Below are 27,413 nucleotides of genomic sequence, written 5' to 3'. Positions count from 1 at the left end.
TTTGATTGAATGGGAGTGTACCTGTTTCCTAGAACTAGATCAACAATTAACTGTCTGGAGATTAAGGCCTTGGACTAACTAGTGTACCTATATCTCCCAAAATAAGCCAACATTACTGTGTACAATTGTTGCTAGAATACACAGTATTCTAACTAATCTAACCTGTGTCATGATTCCTTTCTCTGCAAGGGAATGAGGTCTTGAAGACAACGCTTAAGTCCATTTTCAAGCCCAGGGTTTTGAGAAATTGTAGCAGAATCATCAGGATGAATCTGACCAGTAGGACATAATGCAGAATATTCAATTGATTGAAATTGAAGTACCAGCTCTCTGTGGTTTGTATTTGATATATCCTGTTAAATATTGCTGGAAACACCAAAATATAACTTCTAGGCTCTGAAAGCTGTTCATTTAAATGCAGCCTACCATTCCCACGAAGGACACCTAAGTGTCTCAGTATTTTCAGGATGTTTAGTTAAGGGACCTTATGATGATAGTGTGGTTCTATCTAAATCATTTAAATAAGAAAATGATTTAGATTTTTTGTAACCTCAAGAGTGATTTAAAGCTCTCCTGTTTATGCTACATGTGGATTAGAAAATGTTACTATACCTGAAACTACTGTGTATTCTAGCAACAATCGTACACAGTAATGTTGGCTTATTTTGGGAGATATAGGTACACTAGCATCGCTTCTCACTAGCTGCTTCTCTGGTTCGCATTGCTCTAATGATTCATTATTTTTTTTCACCTATTGAAGGTGAGAGAAGAATGTGATGAGAGAACAGAGGAATAGACATGGATAGGGAAATGGGCAAAGATGGATGCTCCTGAGCTAAAGAGCATCCTTCTGTTCCCTTGCAGCTGGATTCCCCACAGCAAAGTAGAGTCTACGTAAAGACGTATATGGAGATTCCAGAACCAGACACACATCACATCACTCTGGGGATCGGCTGGGTAGTTTGAGTTGTGGTGCTCATTACATTTACTATAGTCCTCGTGAGGTCCTTTTCCAGATTTTGTAATTAACCTCTCTGGGTCTGGTCTTCCAAGTCCATCTGGATGGCTTTAAAGGTTCCTTGCCAGGTCTCTGACTCAAGCAGATGGTATCCTAATGACCGGGTATGGCCTGTAGAAAATAAATCAGTTTCTACTCTGCCAAGGCGGATTTTGATTTCTCACCATAAATAAAATATAGCCTCATGGGGTTAAAGGATGGCATCTCATGAGCAGAAGAATGTAAAGTTTCTCTTTTTGACTTCCAGCAAGCTTTACCTCTAAGGGAACTTTATTGTGTTTACCAGGGTTTCTCTGGATTGCCTGAAGCAGAAACCTTAGAATATCTATTGTTAGAATTTATTTCTGAATCTCTGGGTGTTGAACACTGGAGTATTTCTAAAAATAGAAGACAACTGAAAACCAGACTAAAATCGGAGGGCTCTTTCTATTGACCTAACATACCATAGATTTTACATGCTCTACTTTCCTGAGACAGATTCTCTATTCTTTAGTATTATTGTTTACATCTTGGCCTTCTGAAATGCTGATTTAAAATGTAGTATTCATGGCAGGGTTTGGCACACAGATCTTGATAAAAATTCATTTGTAGCTGTGATAATGTGCATGCAGACAACTGCCCTAGGAAGCTATACTGAGTCCCACAGTCAAATGTTAAGACTTTCAGTTTTCTCTTGAGTGAATTTCCCATCAAGGCACAAGGGGGAGCCCAAGGATCAGCACAAGAAAACAGTAGCTTGCTTGTTCTCAGATAATTAGGGTTTTTACTGAAGGGTTGAATAAAGATTTTCAACTAACAGGGAAGTAATAGACAGGTTGCTTATTCTACGTTTGAGGAAGACTTATTGTTGCACCTTTTTTTGAAGCTTTAAAATATCCAAGAAAAAGATGCTAACCAGACAGTTGGCCTTCAGATGGTGTTGACCAAGAAGTCAGAGTGAGACCTTACAACAGTGCCACATCAGGAATTATTCTTGGCCAACCATGAGAAAATGACTTCAGTATTAGTAATAGTCAACAGGGTCTTTGAAGCTTGGTGATCAGGAAAACTTTCAAAAGACCCTTCAGCTCTTAAAAAGTGAAGAGTCTGGACAGGGAGCAGAGAGGTGTGTGTATGTTCTGCTGAGTGTGTACTTGAGAGGGAAAATGTTATCTGGACTTCAATTTTTATCTGTGATTAGAAACTTCAACCTTTCTGCTTGATCTGGAAAATGCAAGTATGTAGTGCCTAATTCCAAAAAGTGTCTGGAGGGCTTGGAGTAATGTAGGGGAAAACTTTACAGTGTGTCATCTCTGGCAGATGAAATCTGACAGCCTCAGTTGTTTCTGAGTTTGTTTTTTTGTTTGTTTGTTTGTTTTTATCTAATGAAGTTTGCTCCTTGGGTACAGACTAAGTTTCTTCTACAAGGGACAGCTAATACCTCTAAATAAATCTGCATAGATGAGTCCACCCCCTGCTTCTTAAACCTCCATCAACTTCACAGGCTTTGCGTTAGTGAAAAGATTACACAAGTACCTTCTTAGAAAGCAGACATTAAATGGATGTGATCTGGAAGATCCGTGAGTTAAACATGTTTGCTTCACCAAGTAGGAAGCATTAAGCCTGAGGTTTTATAGCTGTTGAGTACCACACCTGGGATGGAACAATCTCCTAATAGCTCTTGTTCTTTTGTGACAAAAATGCCTTTTCATCTCGATATTTCAAGCCACTGTCCTTCCATGTCTCCTGAGTGGAGATTTGTCAAAAAGTACACTTAATAAAAAGGCAAAGTGAATTTATCCTAGGGTACATCTCAGCAGATCTGCAACTTGTGTCTTATTTTAACTGACTTGCCTTCTTTAAGCATTCATCATTAATGTTCATGTAAGAGCACCATTTTCATTTCTCTCTTTACTTCTCACCAGTTTATGAATGCATTCAACTGCTTCAGTTGGTTTTTAGTCAGTATAAAATTGTTTTGTGAAATCCTCTTGCAGAATCCAAATTCATTTCATGATCATCACAGCCTCTGTGATTGTTGCATTTCACCAAAGGGATGCTTTGCAGTTCTGTCCTGATAGTGTTCAAGAGTTGAGTACTCCAGGGGTTTATATCACAGGTTCAAATTTCATCTTTATATCAAAGTCATTAGGTTTATTGGTCTCTCATGCAGCATTTGGTTGAGACATCAAAGAGGCCTATTAATGTCAAAAAGTCTTATCTATTTGAAATTAAGAGTCAGAGATAGCTAAATGAGTTTTTTATCTCTTTCCTCTGATTCTTTACAGAAAGATAATAGATATCCGAATTTGAAAATCAAGATAACACAAAAGATTAAGACAAAATATATTTCTAGAACAGAAATGTACCGAGACATATAAAAGCTTTATGAACATTTGAAAATAAAAAAAAAATCCAAAAAACAAAAACAAACAAACACACAGTGTAATCAAGAAAGGGAAACCTTAGCTGGGCGGTGGTGGTGCACACCTTTAATCCCAGCTCTTGGGAGGCAGAGGCAGTCGGGTTTCTGAGTTCTAGGCCAGCCTGGTCTACAAAGTGAGTTCCAGGACAGCCAGGGCTATAGAGAGAAACCCTGTCTCAAAAAAAAAAAAAAAAAAAAAAAAAAAGAAAAGAAAAAAGAAAGAAAGAAAGAAAGAAAGAAAGAAAGAAAGAAAGAAAGAAAGGGAAACTTTTAATGCAGACATGCTAAAATTATGCAGTTTGAACATGAAAGTCATTTTAAGAGATGGTTACAATCACATCACAAACATTCATACAATTTTAGAATAATTTTTAAATAGAGGTAAGAAAACTGAAGTTCTTTGCCACCAAGAAAAACAATCTATAGATAAAGGAAACTTGGAAGCAAGTTCACTAATGTGGTCTTGAATAAGTACTAACTTGTGGTAATTTATCTTAGAAGAATTCTTTTGAAAGGGGAATCCATAAAGGTGTGTTTTTAAATTCCTTGTTCTAAGAGTCACATGTAAAAATTACCCTTATGTTAAAATTCTGTTGGCTAGGTTTGAGTGTTTGTGTTCCCCAAATTCATATGCTAAATAACATTACAATGCTAAATCCCAGCCTAGGGATATTAGCAAGCAGTAGCTTTGAGAGGTGTTTAGCTTACAGTGGTTCTGATAGTGTGAGTGAAATGGGTGGTCTTATAAAGGTCCCTAAAGAGCTAGCTAGCCCTATGCCATGTGAGGTGTCCTAAAGAGCTAGCTAGCCCTATGCCATGTGAGGTGTCTCCAAGAGCTAGCTAGCCCTATGTCATGTGAGGTGTCTCCAAGAGCTAGCTAGCCCTATGCCATGTGAGGTGTCTCCAAGAGCTAGCTAGCCCTATGCCATGTGAGGTTTCCCAAAGAGCTAGCTAGCCCTATGCCATGTGAGGTTTCCCAAAGAGCTAGCTAGCCCTATGCCATGTGAGGTGTCCTAAAGAGCTAGCTAGCCCTATGCCATGTGAGGTGTCTCCAAAAGCTAGCTAGCCCTATGCCATGTGAGGTGTCCCAAAGAGCTAGCTAGCCCTATGCCATGTGAGGTGTCCCAAAGAGCTAGGCCCTATGCCATGTGAGGATTCACTCACTGTAAGATAGCATCATCTGTGAAACAGAGGTCAGGCCCTCACTCAGAAACACTGAGGACTAAGCCTCCTCAGCCTCTGTAAATTTAGAAAACAGGATTCTATTATTTTCAAGTGAATGTGTTTTGCTGTAACAGACCAAATAGTATAAGTCACATTCCTGCACAATCATACTTAACCTTTAAAAATTGAGCAAGAGACCATGTTTTATGAAACCAACACTAGAGGGCCTTATCTCATTGCCCAGGATCTGCAACAGAGAGAGGCTGTTTCAGGAGATGCCAAGGCTGAGAGGAACCATAGGTCAGATGACAGCCTCTGTATCCTGGCACGCTTTAGAGGGATACTTTAATTCAAATTCTGAAATGCAGTTTATTTCGAAGAATCAAAATTGGGTACCACCCATAGGAAAAGAATCATTGGGTTAAAAAGATTAAGGACTTGGTTCTAAACTGTATTTAATCTAAGTGTATCCTTAGAAAAGTGAAGTCTACCAAGGAGAAGTCCCTAATTGCTGTAGTGTTTTGACCCAGTGGCAGCCTTATAAATGACATGAGTATCTAGATTTTTTCCTTCAAGTTTTTATGCTTTTGTCAGTTCCCTAGAAATTGACTTGCATTGTTAATCGTCTTCAAACTTTGAGTTGCTTTGAGCTTCCAAAGTTTGCTTTACGACTTCAACTTTGGAAACTACAAAACTGAGGCAGGGGAAGGAGGAAAACTGTCATTTTAAAGTCCAGTTTGAATTAAAACTTGAGATATCTCCAGAAGTTTTTGCAACTTTAATTATCTTTATCTTTTTGTTCATGTTTCGTTTCAAAATTTAACAGACTTGCTGTCCTCTCCATACCCCAGGATAAAAAGTTTGTTCATTCCTTGGCAGGTCTCCATTCTTGGAAAGAGTGAACTGGGGGACACAGGGCTAATTTTTGCTAAATGATCAGAAAATATGTTTACTTTAAAAATTGAAAATTGTAGTTATATTGGAATACCTTTTTGATTAGGAATTTGGAGTTTTATTCAAAAATAATTCAAAGAACTATTGTGGATTGCTTTTTTTTTTTTTTTTTTTTTGACCTAGAAGATGGGGAAAGGCAATGGCATCTTGTGTGGGAAGATTTCACCTATTGTAGTTATTATTTTTATAAGTCTCTTTATTAGCTTGCACATACTATTTCTTTGATTTACAAATGGGTGAATTAAGGCAGCTAATTCTTGTCTTTGTTTTTCCCTAAAGAACATTTTGCTATTGTTTATCGTTCTGATAAAAAATACCAGGCCTCTATTACTTTATCATGTAAGAAGGACTGTTTGCATCTGAACTGGATCTATCTCATTTACAGTGCAGTCACTTGGAAAGACGGGCTTGTTTAAAAACGAGGTCAACCAATATAAGTGTAGACTTTGTATTCATGTTTTAGGATTTCTTGGAATGTGCTTAGTTAACCAAGAATTTGAAATTTTTGCTGTATCTAGAAAAATAGTTTTGGATTGTATATAGATGCAGGCTTGTGAGTGTAATGGAGCCTTTCTTAGGTATTGGTGTGCTTGACCAAGGGAACTAGGGTTCCACATGATCAATGGCCACTAATGTTACCCTGATCCAGTAGCTTATAATCTTGTTGTTTCATACCCAGAAGAATATGGAACAGGAACAAGGAATGAGCAGAGGGAAAAGTAGATTTATTAAGGGAAAATGAGAAAGACTTCCCAAGACCTAGAAGGTCTCTAAGGGAGTTTCACTGTCCAGTGAACTTTTATGGATTTTATGGCCAAAGCTGAATATCAATAATCTTTACTGGGTTTGGTTAGAGGAGTCCACAAGAATTATGCATTTTCCTTCCCTTGGCCCAACTGTGCATCAATTTAGGGGGAATAATCCTCGGTCTTGTGTCGGTAGCTCACGATTTACCATAGCTTGTCTTTGCTGTCAAATAAATCTGAGTTTATTAAAGTATCATTTACAGTTAAAGGGGGAGGATGAGGAAAGATGGAAGATTAGGGACAAAACAGTGCTTACCTACATATCTACCAAAGAAAACATCTATTCTATGATGTCAAAGGAAGCGAGTTGCCTGGAAAGGAAAGGAAGATGATAGCCAAGGCCAGACTGGGAAACCCTAGATAAATCACTGGAACTGTGATGTTTGTAAGGCAACAACAAACTTCAGTAGCAGCTTGGGAAAAGCAGTAGAGAAAGTGGAGAATCCTTTCTTCTCCTACTCTGAGTCTATAAACAAAAGGAGAATCTTATAAACAAAGAGGAAAAATAAAAGGGCCATAAGTCACATGAAGCCAGTGATAAGAAGCCACTTTGTGGCATTGGCTAAGGCCTCTTGTGCTGAGACAAGGTGGGAACAGATCCACAGAAAAACTTATATCTGACTGCTCTGCCAGGAAGATGAGAAAACACTATTATCTCCACACTCCAAAGCCACACCCCATTCCACACTAAGTGCAGGTTCCTCAAAGAACCATAGAACCACACACATAGTCCAGAGAAAGCTTTCTGAACTCAAACTCAGTGAAGCATACATACTCATATTGTGGCAGAAAGGTAGTCCAAGCCTTTGGGTTAGGGCAAGAATATGCAGGCATAAAGTTAAGTATAAACATGCTGGCCATATCAGAGCCTTAGGCATTGGAATCTATTTGGGAAAAATAATACCATATAGAACATGCAAAGCCAGGTCATAGACACAATGGGTGGACCTTTACTCTGAAGTGACGTTTGTCATTGCTGAAAAGAGAATTCAGCTACACAGTTTGAACTCCAAAGGGATGGTAGAGACAATCAGGTCTTCAGGGCCAAAGAGTCTGTCTAGCATACATGGTAAGCTCCAAACTACTGGGTTGCCATATTTCAAAAGTAAGCTAGATAGTACCTGAGGAACAACACCTGGTGTTGTGTTCTGACATTTGTATACATGCACATAAATGTGCACCCTCATGAACCAGCACAATAAACTAGTTAAAAGGTTGAACAAACAGTTCATAAAAGATGAAACACATATGGCCAATAACTATATGAAATAATGTTCAGCATTCTTAGCCACGAGGGCATTGTGTATTAAGACTATATTACAGGCAGTGGTGGCGCACGCCTTTAATCCCAGTACTTGGGAGGCAGAGGCAGGCGGATTTCTGAGTTTCAGGCCAGCCTGGTTTACAAAGTGAATTCCAGGACAGCCAGGGCTACACAGAGAAACCCTGTCTTGAAAACAAACAAACAAACAAACAAACAAACAAAAAACAATCCCCCCCCAAAACCAAAAAAACACCAAAAGACTACATTGAAGTTATCTCTCACCCCTGTTAAAATAGCTATTGCTAAGTAAATTGTGAATGCTGGCAAAGATGTATGGAGAAGGGAATCATTCATTTCCCTGTGAGTATAAATTAGCCCAGTAACTATGGAAACCAATGGGGAGCGTCTTCAAAAGAAACTAAATATAGAACTGTCATATGACTCAGCTATACCACTTCACAGTATACACCTTAATAAATGTCAATTAACAGCCACAGAGGTAATTTATGTTTATTGAAACATTTTGTACAGTATCGAAGATGAAGATATCATGATGAATGTGCTCAATGGAGTTTGATTCAGCCATAAAGAAAAATAGAATTAAGTTGTTTGCAGGAAATGGGTACAATTGAAGGCCACTATACAAAGCAAATGAGTCAGATTCAAACACAAATATTCAATATTTTGTCTTACTTCTGGACTCTAGATTCTATATAAATAAAAGTTATAAAAATTCATGACAAGAAAAGAGATGCAAGACTATCAGAGGAATGAAAGAGAATATTTGCGAGTGTATGAAAATGGAAGGTGAGGGGGTATGAGCAAAGTGCATGGTGCTCTTGTAGTGAAATGTCTTTATGTCAATATGTACATTTAATATACCTATAAAGTTTTATGTTGAGACCTTTAAAAGGGGGCGTATTTTATTTGTTTTGTTCTACTTTGTTTCTCTACTTTAGCTAATGGGTGTTCAGGAGACCCACGCTCAGCATTAGTCATAATATGAATGAAGTTAGGGAAAACCTCTAATCACATGGATTAGTTTAAAAGGACTGGAAGGTAGATAAACAAATTAAGAGACTACTCCCAGGATTTACACATTCATAAAAAATACTGCTTGCACTAGAACTTTTCAGATAGATTCTGGTTCAGTCAGAGGATATACAGCACCAACAGATTAATATAGAGTCACGCAGGATTTATTTATTCCTTAATCAAAGGAGCAAGCAGATGAAGTTGGCTCATGCATCAGAAAGCAGAAGTTCATAAAGTATCCACTTAGATTTTGCTCATGGTTGCTCTGTAATCTACCCCAGGTCTACTCTCTTTCCCATCTTCATCTTCACCTCCTTATTGGAGGTTATTGTCAGTCCATGGGGGGGGGGGAGGGACAGGACTGTACTGGAGCACAGAATGTTGTATTAATGTAATGGTTGACTTCAGAAATGTCTGTGATTATTGTTTCTTCTGTAAGAGACCCTGGTTCTTTTCCAAAATTATCTCCCCAGGTACTTCTTCAACAGAAACTATAATCTGCCTGGAATCTGAGGCTTTGGACTTAGTTTCTCACTGTTCTCATTGCTTTGCTTTGGATGGTCCAGCAAGAGTGACTGACATGTGATTTTTTTTAATCAGTTCATCATACAATTCTATCACCTTGGTTGGAAGTTCTTTGATTTCCTTCTGTCTTACTCCTCCTAAGTATTCCTAAACTCAGCTTAGATACTATGAATTCCAAGAAACTTTCTGAGAATCTTTTCTTTTCTTTTGGTAGCTATCTGTATCTGTCTCTTAAAGTTTCAAAGGAAACAGCTTGGGGCCAGTGAGAAGGCTCAGTGGATAAAAGTGCTATGTCAGTGGCCAAGCCTGGTGATTTGAGTTTGATTCTTGAAACTAATATGGTAGGAGATAACGGACTCATGTAAATTGTTTTTCTGATCTCCACATAAGCAGTGTAGTAGGTTCATAGATACCCCATACTTACACACACTTAAATGTGCGCGTGCACGCGCACACATACACACACACACTGTATAAAACAGTAGTTGTATAGAACTGTAATTCCATGCAATCCATGCAAACTATTTAATCAGTATATAAATCAGTGATTCGTCAGATTCTTAACAGAAGTATATAGTCATGACCACAACTAAATTTAGATCATCTCATCATTTCCTCAGGAATTTCTGAACCCTTTCATTCTCATCTTCCTGTACACTAACCCTCTTCTAAGCCCCTAAACAGCAAATCATCTGTTATTTGTCCCTATTCAAGACTTTCATATGGGAAGCATCATAAAATGTGTATTATTTCTACTGCTTTTCCCACTTAGCACAGTATTTTTAGTGTTCATCTAAATTGAGGCATATAGCATTGCTGCATTCCTTTATATAGTCAATTAGAAGTCCCCCAGACAATTATACTTACATATTTATTCACTGCACATTTGGGCTCTTCCCACACTGGTCATTCTGAGTAATGTTTTGCTGTGGACATTCATTACCAACCTTTGTGTGGAATACATGTTGCTTCTCTTGGGTTTATACCTATGAGCAGACATGCCTGATTATATAGTACATTCATGTGTGGTTGTTTAAAGAATTGCAAGACTCTGAAAATAGAGGGGCTATTCACATTCCCACCTGCAATGTATGGGGGTTCTCTTTGTCTTCTCATCCTCCCTATACTTGGCATTATTTGTCTCTTTTACTCTAGCCATCAGGATTGTAGCAAGCATGGGGGGCGGGTATGCTATCACTGTGGTCTCTGCTCCTTTAGGCCATTTCTGTTTTATACAAATATTTCCTCAACATTAAAACAAGACATCCAGTATGTTTTGAGAACTGCAATATTGATTGGAGAGGGCTGAATGCATTAACAAGGCTGCTGTTTCTTTAAAATTTTAGCAAGTGTCCAGCTGGCACCTGTGATGGTTGTACATTCTACTTTCTATGGGAGAGTGCAGAAGCTTGCCCTCTGTGCACAGAACATGACTTCCATGAGATCGAGGGAGCCTGCAAGAGAGGGCTTCAGGTAAGAACTAACCTATGGAGGCACCCTGAAGAGATGCCAACTGCTGTTCCCCATCATGTCTGTGAATTAATGAAGATTTCTTTGGATTATAAAGCTTCATGACTTAACAAAAATAATGATCAGGAAAGTACTTCAGTGTGTATCTTTAAAATTTTTAAGCATTTAATTTTAAGGACTGCTTCAGTCCTATTTCCTTCCCTACTCTGTTCATTTTTCTACTTTGTGTTGACCGGGCATGCAATTCCACTATTCTGTAAGTATTTCAAATATACATCTGTATAGTTCACAGAATGTAAGTCCTTCACACATAGCTGACAGAAGCAGAAAAGCCTTCATGGCTTGTGAGAGAAGTACTCTTATCAAATTGAGATCTCAGAAAGTCTATACCAGGTTCGAAGTATGTGGTAAGCATCATATCTAATGTTAGGCAGTAATAGAGATTTGATGTGATTCTGTGTTATCAGTAAGAGAAATGCTTTCGAATTTATCACTAAATTTATCTTAATCCTGTTAGAAAATCCTCCTTCATGCTGGAAGAAGGGACTGTTCCGCTCTTCTGTCAGCTTTCTGCTCCTGGTGATACCTGACCAGATGATAGGATCAGGCTTTCTAATGAATAGTTTTAGAGTGACTACGGACTTTCCTCAGTTACATTTCTTTCTTTTTCAGTATCAGAGAAACTGAGTAGATAGGTTGGCATTTTGGGTATCTCTAGAATTTTAAGGTTTTGAGAAGCTGAGACTATAGCCACTAGACAATGGAGCTTTTAAACATGCCTTTTATTATTATACAATTGATTAAACTCTCTAGGCTTTCATACATATCTTTTTGGAATGTAGAATGTGGTTCAGATGAGGTCCACATGTGCTGGAGTGTATATTCACTCTAGTTTATACTTAGATGGTGGTGAGCTTAAATGTGTCTCTGCATTCCCACCTCCTCATTCTTATAAAAATGTCACCCAATTCAAAAGTAATGTATTGATGTTCAGTTCAATAAGAATGATAATAGTTGTCATAGACTAAAACCACAGGATCATTAATAGCCCTTTCTAAGAAAATGCACGGGGAAATATCCTTTGAAACCTGACTGAAACTTTTCCCCGTAGTAAACCACTCACCTGACTATTGTTCATAACTAATGGTGGAAATCTGCCTATGTACATAAGATATGAAGTAAAACACAGCTGGATCATTTTGTTAGAGTTCAGATAAAGTGACCATCACACAGCAGATAATTGAGTGATGAACCAGACATAAAATGGAATTCCCCAGTTCATTGGACTTAATGATCATTGTAAATAACTTCTGGTCACAACGAAGGCCAAGGAATAAAAGGAAGAATACACTGAACTCTGATTTTCATATGTGGTCTGCTTTATTTTAGCACTTTATTTTTAAAAATTGTTCACTGGTTGTCACTTGCTATTTAGGGCACATTGCTTTAGGAATTAAGTCATTTACTTTGGGAGGGTGAGAATGCTTGGTATGGGTAGTGATGACCCAAGGTAATGCCCTCCTTAGTTTGGCAAATATAAGCACTGTGCATCTTGGGTACTTAACTTTACATGAGCCATTCAAGTTGGTGAGCTGCGGTACACTTACATGCCCTAGGGCCATGGTGTGTGGCCAACTCCATTCAGTGACAGGTTTATTGGGTTGACTGGCTTACCTGATGGCTGTGTGCAAACCTTTCCAAGCAGTTGTACTAAGTACACTGAGAGGGTATGTCAAAGTGGAATAAGTTTTATTCTACTTCTTCAGCATGTTGTGAACCATTCTGATGTGACAGAATTTTGCATTTATTTCATTTACTCATTTTCTATATCTCTTTCCTTTTTTGCTAGATATTTTACAGTATTAAGTGAATGAGAAATTCCCTTTATAACCATAAATAGAGTTAACAAAACTCTTTCTTCTGTGTGATAAATGGACTCAGTACCAATTCTAGCGTTTACAGTTGAATCCTAATTTTTGCGCATCTCATCTATGGTCTCATTTATCTGTCTTAAAAGGAAATATTATATGTATGGAATGAACCGAAGTGGTGCGTGAAAGGAATTTCTTTGCCCGAAAAGAAGTTGTCAACCTGCGAAACAGTTGACTTTTGGCTGAAAGTGGGAGCTGGTGTGGGGGCGTTCACAGCCGTTTTGTTGGTGGCTTTAACATGCTACTTTTGGAAAAAGAATCAAAAGTAAGTAACCTCATTAAATGATCTTATAAGAACTGGAGTGTCTGTTTATACTGTGAGAATTTTAGATATAATGGTTGTATGTTGTCCATTCCCTCAGTGCCATGAGGCATTTCTGGTAAGGAAGGTAGGTATAGGCAAGGCATTTGAGAAAATAGAGAGAATAAAGGATTCTTATTTTGATAATTGAAAGTGGACAGAACATTACTGACCACTGGATTAGTCATTTGTTCTAAAAATGAAAAACTCTCTAAGTTACCCAGATAGGAACAGAGCAGAGATTGGAAGGTGACATAACTTCTTTCTCTGACATAATCTGACTTCTTGTTGTATCAGTTTCACTTACAAAGATGTTTTTAAACAAACAGACTAAGCAAATGGGCAAATATCATATTTATTTATTCCAAATCTCAAAGACTCTGGTGCCAAAAGTTGAGTCCAACCCTTTTGTGCATCTGTTACATGGCTTGGATCATGACTTGAATCTTTGGATTCAAGTGCAATGTGGCAGATCTCTGTTCTATTTTCTAGGAATAATTATAATATCTGATTCATAACTAAAGAGAAAAAGCCCAAATGAAGCAGAGATATAGTAACAAGCAAATCATCTGCTCATATTCTCATCTTCATGATCTGAACCTTAGAAATGTGATAGGGAATTGGTATCACAGGAATACAGTAAGGAAAGTAAGGAAAGGCATCTGGCATTAAGGCTTTTCTTTGTTTTACAAATGTTCTTTTTTTTTTGGTAAAGATTTATTTATTTATTTTATATATGTGAGAACACTGAAGCTGTACAGATGGTTGTGAGCCTCATGTGCTTGTTGGGAATTTTAGGACCTCTGCTTGCTCCGGTTAACCTCACTCACTCTGGTCAACTCTGCTTGTTCAGTCCCTGCTAGCTCCGGCCCAAAGATTTACTTATTATTATACATAAGTACACTGTAGCTGTTTTCAGGCACACCAGAAGAGGGCGTCATATCTCATTATGGGTGGTAGTGAGCCACCATGTGGTTGCTGGGATTTGAATTCAAGACCTTTGGAAGAGCAATCAGTGCTCTTACCTGCTGAGCCATCTCACCAGCCCCATAAATGTTCTATATAATTAGACAGTAAGGTCAATTAATGTAAGTGGTAAAATTAACTCTATTGAACTGATTCTCTGACATCTTGTGGAATATTTTTATGTATTTAGTTAATAAGTGAGAACATTTAAAGCTACAGCCACGGATGAGGCAAATATGCTGTTGGAAAAACCATGCAGGACTATCAGAACTATTTTAGAAGCTGGTATAATGTTTATAATAAATATGAATTTATTATTACTATAAATGGTTATATAACTATTTACTTCTCTATCTACCCCTGCTTAGGCTGGAATACAAATATTCTAAATTAGTAATGACGACTAACTCAAAAGAGTGTGAACTCCCAGCTGCAGACAGCTGTGCTATCATGGAAGGAGAGGATAATGAAGAGGATGTTGTATATTCCAACAAACAGTCACTACTAGGAAAGCTTAAGTCTTTGGCCACAAAGGTGAGAGCTGACTTTTAACCTGGAATTACTGAGCATTTATCCATCAGGGGCCATACACCATTCATGCAGGCTCTGCCATCCAGCACGTATGTGCCTCACCAGTATTTACTCAACGGAAGTACTCATAGAAAGTTTACCATGTTAGAATAATACCTGAATCTAGTATTTATGAGTTAATCAAGTAGAAATGACCTGTTCAGCCTCCACGAGAGTTCGTGAAGAAACCTTTCTATATTAAAATACTTCAATGCCGAGTGACTCTACAGCTATTAACAATTTTTTGTTTGTTTGTTTTTTGAGAAAGAACTTAAAACTCGGGAAGGGGAGAGGATCTGGAAGGACTTGAGGGAGGAAAAGAATATGATCAAATTATATACATTTAAAAATTGACAAAGAACTACGGGCAATTTAGAAAAGCTGAGAACAGGAGAAATAGTCTTTCCCATGGAAGAGTTTATCAGCTGGTTATTAAATACCAAATGGTCAATGCTGAAAATGTACACATACAAGTAACATATTCAGACTAAAAAGGCTATATTTATGAATACAAATATGGATCTGTAACAACGATTAAAGAAAAAAAGACCATGAGTCTGAATGAGAGAATGATTGTACGTGAATGGGCTTGCATCAAGTAAAGGACAAGGGGAAATTATGTGATTATACTATGATCTCAAAAATAAAAATTAAAAATATTGAGTTATCTTTGTATGTGAAAGGTCAGTAGGTTCAAACAGAAGGAAAAATAAGTTAATGATTCTATTTCTATATGATAAATATGTATGCCATTATTTATATAATAAGCAATTAACATTAGCTTCTTTGGGGAATTGGAATCTAATGAGAATTTCTGAAATAAAGCATTTTAGTAAGTTTTAAGTTTTCACAAAGATCATGTACCATTTTATAATCTTTAAAACAAAGTTTGGTTAATAAAAGATCTCATATTTATCTATACCTTTGTGTTTATTTCACAATGAGATTGTCTTTCTATAGAAATATTCGATAACTGGGCAGATGTTCATGGTATCATGTTGGATGTCATCGTGTTATTGGCTTTGTTGAAACAGCTATATACAAAGAGAACGTGAAACCTCAAATAGTGTTTGAAATGACATTTCTCTGACATTCTTCACAATTGAGGTAGGAGATAAGAAATGCCATTTTATGCACTGAAAATAAAAATAAATAGAAAAATCAGGAAAAAAGTATTTCAAATAATTTGCAACTAGAGGGACAAGTAACAAACGATGACATTGGCTGGGATGATGGCCAAATAGTTAAAAGTGTTGCAACACAGGCATGAAGACCAGCGTTCGCATCCCTATAACACATGGATGGCAGATGAGCGTGTTGGTCCATCTGTAATTCAGCCTCAAAGGGTGGAGATGGGATGCCCTGAGCAAGATGGAAACTGCCTAGCAAGGTGAGCTCTAGGCTTGATAGAGAGACCCCACCCTACTGAATAAGATGGAAGAGCCATCAAGACGATTTCTAATATCAGCCATTGACCTTGATATGCACACACATCTACACATGTCAACAGGCATGAGCCCACAAGCACAGGAAAAGAGAAAAAGAAAAAAGTATTTGTAGGCATGATTTAGTAACCATTTTCTTTCATTCTCCTAGTTTAGGCCCATGAATATCAGTAATCATGTAAGAAGAAAATGAATAGATTATATTTCTATGATATGTTTTCGTTATTATTTTGGGATTTTCAGGAGAGAATGAATACTATAATAATTATATAGTGATTGTCAAAAATTAAAGTTTTGTCCTATGTGCAAGTGAACAAATGAGTTTCCTAGTTTCATGTATATTTTAAAGCAGAAAACCAAAGACAGTTTAAAATTTACAGAGATGTACTGGACAGAGCAACAATAGCTATACCTGTTCCCAGTCCTCAGTTCTCACAGTCACGTGCAGAGGAAATGATAACACACTTTGCATTCCTAAGCTTTGAGAATACGAATTGTGTTCCACATGAGCAGGAAGCATGTCTGCTCTTTGTTTTTCAATGTATTGGACAGATGAGATGCCTGCCCACTGCTACAGAAGGAGACGCTATCTCCAAGACAAGTGGGCATGCCTGAAATTTACTGTAGAAGGAGAAAATACTTTATCCTTAAACACTGTTTCCTATATAAACTTACTTTCCTTAATATATATATTAATCATTTGATAGGCTCATACAGTTATAAAACAAAATTTTCATTTTTCATTCTTGAAAAACAGTATGAGACAAGAGTAAATCAGTCATAGAATTGCAGAAATATAAGAACATAGAGCATCATCCCACAGTTATATCTAAACTGCTTGTCTCTATCATCTTGGCTTTTGATGAATTTTCCTTTGAGTACATTCCATTCATCATTCTGGTTGGTGTGACTACCAGAGGCTGGGTTGGAACCTTGTCCATTTTCCCCATACATCATTACAATGAAGCCTGTGTCAACATTAAGCAGCAAGATGAGGCTAGTTTGCATCACTTAAGCATATGCCAATTCCAGACACACCTAGCCAAATGTAAACACATCATAAATCACTTTAGAGAAGTAAATGTCTTTCTCTTTGTCTTTGTGCTGACATTTCTACTCAGCTAGAGACCTTTCCACTGACAGAGGATTTTTCTGCCATAAGACTCAAGTGGAATAGGGACAAGAATTAACACCTCTCCCCCAGAAAAAAAACAAAACAAAACAAAACAAAACAACCAACATTGAGACCTAATGTACATCCTACTTTTCTATATGGGCTCTGTGAACAATGTGTGCATCTCAACTATAATTATCATTGTAATCTAAACTATGTTAATTGATCAAGATGATGTAAAATAGGGTGTATTAGTGGTTGTAAGTGGTTGCACAGCTTTTTACCCTCCAGTGTGAATTATTGGATAATTATATTGTCTTTACTAATGTACAAAGAATGAGTTAATGTTAACTTGAATGTTCTTAGACATGGGGCCATTGACTACCTAGTTAGAGGCAGAGACAAACATATAACACCCTTACTAAATAAATAACTGCATTGGATGAGTATGAATAATAAATAGGTTATTTACTCATTTAGAAAGCTTCTCTAGCAGTTGCAGGATATATTTTGGAAGTTACCTTAAAAATTGAAGAACTTTTTAGTGTTCATTCTTACAGGTAAAATCACCGTGTTTTTAGGAGACAGGGAAGTTAACTTCTGGTTTCTACACTATGGTCTCAGTGCTCTGCTGGATGTCTTTGGAATTCATTATTAGTTACAGTTGATACTATAAATAGGACCCACATCAGTCAGGAAACACAAGCTAATTGTGCCTACAAAGGAGCCTCTTTGAAGGCTAATAATATTTAGGGGTTTCAGTTCATCCAAAATAACCACATCCCTTCTTCTAAAAGGTAGTTGGTCAATTTAGCTGTTCTGTTTGTAACACAAATGGGTTGGTGTTTGTAGCCTTGTGAGTGATGGCCATGGGAATAGTGGTGTTGGTTAGTATTGGGACAGGAACTGGGACAGTGCCTCACTGCACATGATGGATTTCTCAATAAGCCTGAAAGAAATGGCCAGAAAGTTGTGAGTGGCTCATGTGATAGATATGGCAGACCAGGACATCGTGTAAGGTAACGGTACCGTCTGAGAGAGTCACACCTCGGCATTTTAGCCGATGTGTCTAAATGCCCGTCAGCTATGTTCTACCCCTTCATTGCCAGCACCCTGTTTCTGTAGTTATATAGTCACTCATTTCTGTTCATCCCCACTTGCTACTGAGATTTATTTTCTAGAACATTCAAGGGCAAGAGGACCAGGGAACTTTACAAGGCTACGGAGATCCAATGTGTTTTCCACTTTCACCAACATGTGCTATTACAGGTTGATATATCTTGCAGTATATACAGCAAGAGAATATTCTGCTCTTGATGTAGGGTCATGAGAATATAAGACAAAGTTGCAGGTTGCATATTATGTTTTCTTACATCCTGATTAAGATCTATAAAGTCACTGTAAGGTGACTCTTAATGTAAAATCATGCTTACCAGAATCCTGTAAGAAGGTGTATGCGAGAGGTAAAGAGATAATCAGAAGCTTTTTTTTTTTTTTTTTTTGAGTTTCTGAGAATTAACTCAATGTTTGATGATACCATATACCTTCCAGTGGTAGGAGTGTGGAAGGCCCATTCATAACACCATTTCAACCTACTGCTAGATGACTTTTTTGATTAAAAAATAGTGTACCATTGTCTTAAATAGTCCCCAAATCCATAATCTTTATATAGGACAAAACTGGTGAAGCTAGAATTAGCTTATCCGAGGTGAGGCACTATTAATAGAAAAGAAAGAATCAAAGAGTAATGCCATCAAGTGTCTAAGAAAAAAAATGACCAGTCATTGCCATAAATCCTATGTCTGACATTCTGTGGTAACCTCTACATCAACAATACAGTTTTGGATCCCGTGAGATGGCTTAGCAGGTAGAGGTACTTAAGAGGTGCTTATTGCCAATCCTAAAGGCCCCTGTTGAATCTCCAAAGCCCATATGGTAAAAGAAAAGACCTGACTCCTGGACGTTGTTCTCTGACTTCCACACACATGCCAGGACACATGTATACACACTAAATAAATAAATATGTATTTATGTATGCACATATAATCTGCAGTCATTTACTGTGTCTGTATAGGTGGGTGGGGTGGTGGATCAGTGTAGCCTTTGGGGCTTATACAGTTTTAAGAGAATCTTGAGTCCCTTTGATATTTTCATAAGGTGGGTCCTTGCTGTGGGCATCTCTCTGAATGACATGTTTGATTTATTCAGAAGCTAATATCTTTTTTTCCCAGAGTTTATTGTCCTCATGAAGAGTGTATAGTGTTCTAAGTATCAGTCAAAACAGATAGATTGTTTGCAAAAGCTCATGAGTCAGTTACACATATGCAAATCAGAGAGTAAACACCTGTAGTAGCTAGGGACTACTGACAGAAACCAGGGGTAATAGTAAGTCAGCCTTGGCTTACACTAAAATGTTGATGAGTGAAGAATCCCACTGACCCTGTGGGTTTCTGTTGCTCTATAGAGTACAACGAAGTAAGATTTTCCTCAAAGCCTGAAGGAAGGCTTACTTTCTGCCCCCATTGACTCACTGTAAATGGGACTGTCAAAGTGGAGAGTTGTAAGGTCAGCATAGGCTTGATAGTCAGTGTGAGTAGAACATAGCAACAAGTGTATAGAAGTTTTCAAAATAGCAGTATCATATCTGACTTGTATGTCAAATAGTTGAGCGTGTGATGCAGAAACACTGTGGAAAGGTACACTGGGGATGAGGCTCTTGTTTTGCCAGAATCTGTAGTTGGCAAAATCATCCACTACAGAAAATTCTTTCATAAGGTTGTTGCAAGGATTGTGATGATACACAGGGAATACACCCTATGTTTCTGGACAGTTTTTTATTCACTTTACATCCCCTTCCCACAATCCTTCCCATATCCCCCATTCTCCTCTGAGTGGGTAAGGGTCCCCCTGAGTATCCCCCTACCCTGGCATTTCAAGTCTCTTTTGGGAGAAGCACATACTCTCCCACTGAGACCAGACAAGGCATCCCAGCTAAAAGAACATATCCCCCATACAGGCAATAGCTTTTGGGATAGCCCCCATTCTAATTGTTTGAGACCCACATGAAGACCAAGCTGCACATCTGCTACCTATGTGTGGGAAGGTGTAGGTCCAGCCTGTGCATGTTCTTTGGTTGGTGGTTTAAGTCTCTGAGAGCCCTATGAGTCCAGCTTAGTTGACTCTGTTGGACTTCCTGTGGAGTTTCTATTTCTTTTAGAGCCCACAGTCCTTCCCCCTATTCTTTTATAAGAGTCCCCAAGCTCCATCTACTGTTTGGGTACGGGTGTCTGCATCTGTCTGAGTCAGCTGGTGGGTAGAGCCTCTCAGAGGACAGCCATAGTAGACTCCTGTCTACAAGCATAACAGAATATCATTACTCGTGTCAGGGATTGATACTTATTCATGGGATGGGTCTTAAGTTGGACTGGTTATTGGTTGGCCATTCTCTCAGTCTCTGTTCCATTCCCCATACCTGCATTTCTTGTAGACAGGATAAATTTCGGGTTGAATTTTTTGTGGGTAGGTTGTTGTCCCTATTGTTCCACTGGGATTCCTGCCTGGCTACAGGAAGTGGCTTCTTTAGGTTTCATATCCTCAATGCTTTGAGTCACAGCTATGGTCACCCCCATTGATTTTGGGGCACTTCTATGTCATGTCCTGGAGAGGCCCCCTTCATCCCCACCCCTGTCAGTTGCAGATTTCCATTCATTCTTATGGCCATCTGTCCATCCCTCCTGTTCCTCACCAACCTGATTCTGAACCCTCCTCATCCCTTTTCCCACCCAGCTATCTCCCTCAACCTGCCTCTTATGACTATTTTGTTCCCCTTTCTGAGTGAGATTCATGCTTCCTCTTTGTGCCTTTCTTGTTGCTTAGCTTCTTTGGATCTGTAGATTATAGCTTCCGTATCTTGTACTTTATGGCTAATATCCACTTATAAGTGAGTATACACCATGCATGTTCTGGACAAGTTTTAGCATATGCTGTGTTAGTACCAGTTCAGAAGATTCTACCTTTTGATTAGCTAACATGAAAGAACATGTAGAATACTCCAATGAGGCCAGTACTCATGGTGGACACAGAGTCAAGGTGGGGCTATCGGTTTATCATGACTCCTGCATAGATTCAGAATGTTTCTTATCATGTCTCTGAATTTCATTGGGGTTTATCAGATACCTTTCCAAGTAGAGGTATCTAGGAAGACCTATGCTAACACAGGTAGGATTGAACTGAAGGTGGTGAGCATACTGAGAGGTTGTCACTTGGGTGTCCAAAGGCAGAGGAGTGTGAAACCTTAGGTCACTCACTTGTTGCAAAATGGCAGGGGAGTTAGGAACCCTAGAGTAGCTTGTAGCCTTTCTTTGCAGGGGATTGCTCCTGATGGGAGAATATGTCCAGAGCTTATTACTTGGGGAAATTCAAGAATGTAGCACAATCCTACTGTTTGCAAATGCTAAAACAACACCAACAATATCTTGAATGGGCACATGTTCTGTACGTTCATATTATGTTCAACTATGCTCTATCCTTTGCTTAAATCCTCTCACTGGTCCATAAAGAATAGTGACTTGAGGTTCCTACGTCCAGTGCAGGCATGTTGAAAACTTCACTGCCAGGCTTCTTGGTAGACTCCATTGATACGTATGCTCTTTAATTTCTCCTTGTGACAGAAAACTAAGGTTCTCTAACAAATTATCATCTTCCTGAGCAGCCAATGACAGGGTAGATGAGGATTAAACATGAAGACAGAAAGAACATCTTACGTCAAATAGACTTTGTATGTGCTCTTATTTATAGTCAACTCAGCTGCTACACATTGTCTAACAAAACTGATATTTTCTAATCATCTAAAGTCATGCTGAATAGCAAGGTTGTTATTGCTGACATATCTGTTTTAGTTTTGGAAACTTTTGAATCACAGGCTATATCACAATTGTTTTTTTTTGTGTGTGTGTGTGAGGCCACAGATTTTCTGTCATTTGTTGATTTAGACGTAGCTTATATACTGGAGCCCCTCCTACCACCAAGAATCCATTTTAATCCAGGGTATGTTTTGCTCCATTTTCTTGCATCTAGTTAATGCTTGGGTTTAATATAAAGGATGGAGGAAATTTCTAGGTGATAGCTGGCTATAACTCTGGATTTTATTTGGTCAACTTCTTATCATACAATGATCTCCTTATTCCTTATAACTCCATCTGGGAGTGAAAGGAAAGTATACTCAATATACTTAATATACTCAATTCTGTGTAATATGTTTTTGTGCCAATTTGTTTTCAAGAAAAAGTTTCAAAGAAATCCAATGCTCTGTGATTGTTAGGAACTGCACAAAATCTTGAGGCATTTTTTCTTATCAGCTTTTATTTAATTGATTTTGTGTGTGTGCATGCTTACTTACGTGGATGCTTGTGTGTTTTGGAGGGCGGTGAACAGGTATATGTGTATGCATATGTGTAGAGGTCAGAGGTCATTCCTCAAAGGTCTGGTCTCAGACATCATTCTTAAGGGGCAGTCCACATTGTTCTTTTTTGACATAAGATCTCTCATTGGCCTGAAGCACACCTGTAGGTTAGGCTGACTGGCAGCAAGCCCCAAAGATTTGGCTGTTTCATGTGTTGGGATTATAAGAGCCTACCACTGCATGTTTTTTTATACATTGATTCAAAGACCTAACTTATGTGTGTGTGAATACAAGGAAATACTTACCAACTGAACTGTCATTAATGGTTCTGAAGTTGCCTTGTATAATCATGTTAACTCAGTTGTTTTAGCTAAAGTTTAAGAGATTAGAAGAATGCACTACTGGGCATGCCTGTGGGAATATTTTTAGACTTGATAGAATTATGAAATATTTAATGGCTTGATAGGTTGTTTGATTGAAGGTGGGACTTCCTTAGAGGAAGCAAGTCACTTGTGCCTAGAACTTGGGTCTTTATCCTGCTGTGGGTCCTTCTTATATTTACTTCTGTGTTTTCTGTCTACTGGGATGTAGACTGTTCTGCCATGCCTTCCTCATATGATCAACTAATCCCTCCAAAACTATGAACCAAAATAATCCTTCCATTGACTTATATCTCTGAAATCATTGGCCACAGTAGCATAAAGTAATTGACACAGCTTGATAGACTCTAGTGTTCTGAAATCTAAGATGGCCAAGTAGTCAATGAGTCCTGCCACATCTTCAAAATTCTAATTCATCAGGCTTCAACCCATAAAATAAATGCTTTCATCCTATTGTGATGAAGTTCAGTGTTAGTTAGTCTAGGGACTATATCTGAAGCCAATGGTCTGATTAGTACCCCTTCTGCCAGAGGAGAATCAATATGAGAGTAGAGTTCAACAGCTGTTCTTTAAACCCTTGTTCTACTCCCCACTGCTGGACATGTTCCTTTTCATTATCAGGCAATAAAACGTAGGACCCCTTATGCTTTGAGGGTCTATTTAACATGTTTGATGTAAGCTTTATTGAATCTGGAGAACTCATTTCCTGTCAATTCATGTTAATCAGCATCTGCAACTTGAATCTTTCTGTATTTACCAAACCATGTCTCCACCATTTTTTAAACATTTTTATTAGATATTTTTAATTTACATTTTAAGTGTTATCCCCTTTTCTCATCTCCCCTCCAAAACCCCCCCATCCCATTCCTCCTCCCCCTGCTCACTAACCCACCCACTCTCGATTCCCTATCCTGGCATTCCCCTACACTGGTGCATAGAGCCTTCACAGGACCATAGGCCTCTCTTCCTATTGATGACCCATGAAGCTATCCTCGGCTATGTAAGCAGCTGGAGCCATAGGTCCCTCCATGTGTACTCTTTGGCTGGTAGTTTAGTCCCTGAGAGCTCTGGGGGCACTGGTTGATTCATATTGTTGTTCCTCCTATGGGGCTGCAAATCCCTTTAGCTCCTTGGGTCCTTTTTCTATCTCCTCCATTGGGGATTCTGTGCTCAGTCCAATGGATGGCTGTGAGCATCCATTTCTGTATTTGTAAGGCACTGGCAGAGCCTTTCAGGAGACAGTAATACCAGGCTCCTGTCAGCAAACGCTTGTTGGCATCCACAATAGTGTCTGTGTTTGGCAACTGTATATGGGATGTCTCCCCGGGTGGGACAGTTTTTGGATGACCTTTCCTTCAGTTTCTGCTCCACACTTTTTCTTTGTATCTCCTCCCATGGGTATTTTGATCCCCCTTCTAAGAGGGGCCAAAGTATCCACACTTTGGTCTTCTTTCTTCTTGAGCTTCATGTGGTCTATGAGTTATATCTTGGGTATTCCAAACTGCTGGGCTAATACCCACTTATCAGTGAGTTCATACCATGTGTGTTCTTTTGTGATTGGGTTACATCACTCAGGATGATATTTTCTAGTTCCATCCATTTGCCTAAGAATTTCATGAATTCATTGTTTTTAATAGCTGGGAAGTACACCATTGTGTAAATGTACCACATTTTCTGTATCCATTCTTCTGTTGAGGGACATCTGGGTTCTTTCCAGCTTCTGGCTATTATAAATAAGGCTGCTACGAATGTAGTAGAACATGTGTCCTTATTAAATATTAGAACATCTTCTGGGTACATGTCTAGGAGTTGTATAGTTGGGTCCTTAGATATGTCGAATTTTCTGAGGAACTGACAAACTGATTTCCAGAGTGTTTGTACCAGCTTGCAATCCCACCAGCAATGGAGGAGTGTTCCTCTTTTCCCACATCCTCTCCAGCATCTGGTGTCACCTGAGTTTTTGATCTTAGCCATTTTGACTGGTGTGAGGTGGAATCTCAGGGTTGTTTTGATTTGCATTTCCCTGGTGACTAAGGATGTTGAACATTTCTCTAGGTGCTTTTCAGCCATTCGGTATTCCTCAGTTGAGAATTCTTTGTTTAGCTTTGTATTCCATTCTTAAAAATAGGGTTATTTGGTTCTCTGGAGTGTAACTTCTTGAGTTCTTTGTATATATTGGATATTAACCCTCTATCTGATGTACAGTTGCTAAAGATCTTTTCCCAATCCGTTGGTTGCCATTTTGTCCTATTGACCGTGTTCTTTGTCTTACAGAAGCTTTGCAAGTTTATGAGGTCCCATTTGTCAATTCTTGATCTTAGAGCATAAGCCATTGGTATTCTGTTCAGGAAATTTTCCTCTCTGCCCATGTGCTAGAGGCTCTTCCCTACTTTCTTTTCTATTAGTTTCAGTGTATCTGGTTTTAAGTGGAGTTCCTTGATCCACTTGGACTTGAACTTTCTACAAGGAGATAAGAATGGATCAATTTTTGCATTCTTCTACAAGCTAACTGCCAATTGAACCAGCACTATATTTTGAAAATGCTGTCTTCCCCCCAACCCCCACTGGATGGTTTTAGTTCCTTCGTGATCAAATGACATAGGTGAGTAGGTTCATTTCTGGGTCTCCATCATTTTTATGTCTTCATTAGCAAAACACTGAGGAATTCTAATGGTTTTGAAATGTCATTGTGCTTTCATGTCAACACGTTGGTCTACCACGGTCTCATATTCTTTAGCAGACTTGAGTTTCCCATGTTGGAGATAAAACACAGTCTTTTATCTATAGTAGGAACAACAGCCAGAATTGGTTTTGTTTGTTCAGTCTTTACATTGTGCAGGGGGTAAAGAGCTAGAAGATGCCTGCACATACAGCACATTGTGAAGAGTAACCCCTATCTTGGGTTAATCTGTCTTTTGTAATCATGTGCTTTCTATTTGTTCTCTATGGGGAGGTTCTGTTTTGAAGTTGTAGGCCTATAATCAGAATTTACTTTTGCTCTGGAAGAAGATAACATCTCTATCATCCAAGGATTTGAGTTGTATTAACATATTTGAAAAGATTATTTGAAATGAAAGATAATCCATATATTTGGCATATAAAAGCCAAGAAAGAAGGGCATCCCATAATTTACTCGGCTTTCTCTCAACTGGGCAATATTTTCCAAGGGAGGAAAATACTTTATATAGGTGCCAGGGGGGCATTTTAAGGAAAAGTGATGCTTAAACCATATTGTAAAGAATGCCTGGAATTTTTCAGGACAAGAATAAATTAAAGCATCGCAAAGACTGTTTAATGTTTTCTCATATTGTAGTACCCCCACACCTTCATTATACTAGAGCCAGAACACTGAAAGATGGGAAAAGATTCTTAGACAGCATGAGTAGAAATAAGAGGCCAACAGAGGTACTCCTCCATGAGAAAGTTCAGAATATGAATTTTTAATATAACAATTCCAGTCAGTGTGATCGTTTTGTCCACTTTGAAAAATTTATTGTTTTCAATAATTAACTCAACATACAAAGTACTGGGATTATTTCGACATTTTCACACACATGTTATACTTTTTGTTTCCCTCCCTCTCTGCCCTCCCCAATCCCTTGCTCCTTCCCTTCCCATCACTCATTAATAGCCCACCCTTTTTATATCACATGGATTCCACTAGTCTATCTTTCCCTCCCCCTCCCACCTTTTAAACATCTACTCCTCCCATTTCATGGGCCCCTTTCTAGTTAATACCTACCCCCACCCACCCAGATAAACGCATACAAGAGAAAACATGCAGCTTGGTCTCTCCTAAACTGGCTTATTTCACTCAATATAATGATGTAGTGTTTTATCCGATTTTTCCTCCTACAAAGACCATAATTTTACTTTTTGTCTTGGCTGAATAAAGTCCCATAATATATATAATTACATTTTTTATCCTTTCATATATTCATAGACATCTAAGCTGGTTCCATTTCTTCTCTTTTGTAAATAATACATTCATAAATACAAATGTAGAAGTATCCTTGTAATAGGAATTAGAGTCCTTTGAACATACAGCCAGGAGAGATATAGTTGGGTCATATGGTAATTTCATACTTGAGCTTTTGAAAAAAACCTTTCTACTAATTTCCATGAGGGCTTTACGAGTTTATATTCCTATCAGCAGTGTCTGAGGGTTCCTCTATTCTCACATTTTTGCCAGAATTTGCTAGTGTTTGTTATCCTGATGACAGCAATTCTCACTGGGTGAAATGAAATCTCAAAGCAGTTTTAATTTGTATTTTCCTGCTTGGTAAGAATGTTGAATACATTAAAAGTATTTCTTGGATAGTTCTGTTTATTAACTTTCATCCTATTTATTAGTCTGATGATTTTTTTTTTTTTGGTGTTTGATTTTTGAATTGCTTTATAGGTCCCAGGTATTCATGTAGACCTGCAAGGGACCCTGAATACCAAAATAATTCTAGGCAGAAAGACACTGATGAAATATCTGATATTAAATTATATAGTGAAGTGATAATAACAAAAACCATGTGGCACTGGCACAAAGACAAGCACGAAAAGTGATGGAATAGAAAACTTAGAAATAAGCCCACACAGTGATAGTCACCTAACTTTTGACAAAAGTCACAAAACATGCATTGAAAAAGACACCCTCTTCAACAACAGGTTCTA

General features: G+C 38.2%; 1 protein-coding gene across 2 annotated transcripts in view; it reads left to right on the top strand.

Moving 5' to 3' along the window:
* Elapor2 (endosome-lysosome associated apoptosis and autophagy regulator family member 2) overlaps positions 1–27,413 on the top strand; it is a 201,040-nt gene that overhangs the window by 168,447 nt on the left and 5,180 nt on the right. For both annotated transcript variants that reach the window (XM_021162113.3, XM_029477444.2), the window contains 3 exons: positions 10,517–10,643; positions 12,658–12,836; positions 14,207–14,372. In XM_021162113.3, the coding sequence (XP_021017772.1) occupies positions 10,517–10,643; positions 12,658–12,836; positions 14,207–14,372 (472 nt within the window). The remainder of the gene's footprint in view (positions 1–10,516; positions 10,644–12,657; positions 12,837–14,206; positions 14,373–27,413) is intronic.

This window comes from Mus caroli, unplaced genomic scaffold (assembly GCF_978045245.1).
Source record: "Mus caroli unplaced genomic scaffold, Mus_caroli_1 scaffold_4, whole genome shotgun sequence".
NCBI classification, from domain to species: Eukaryota; Metazoa; Chordata; class Mammalia; order Rodentia; family Muridae; genus Mus; species Mus caroli.
The sequence above is the reverse complement of the archived record's forward strand: the minus strand, read 5'-3'. Positions and strand labels throughout refer to the sequence as shown.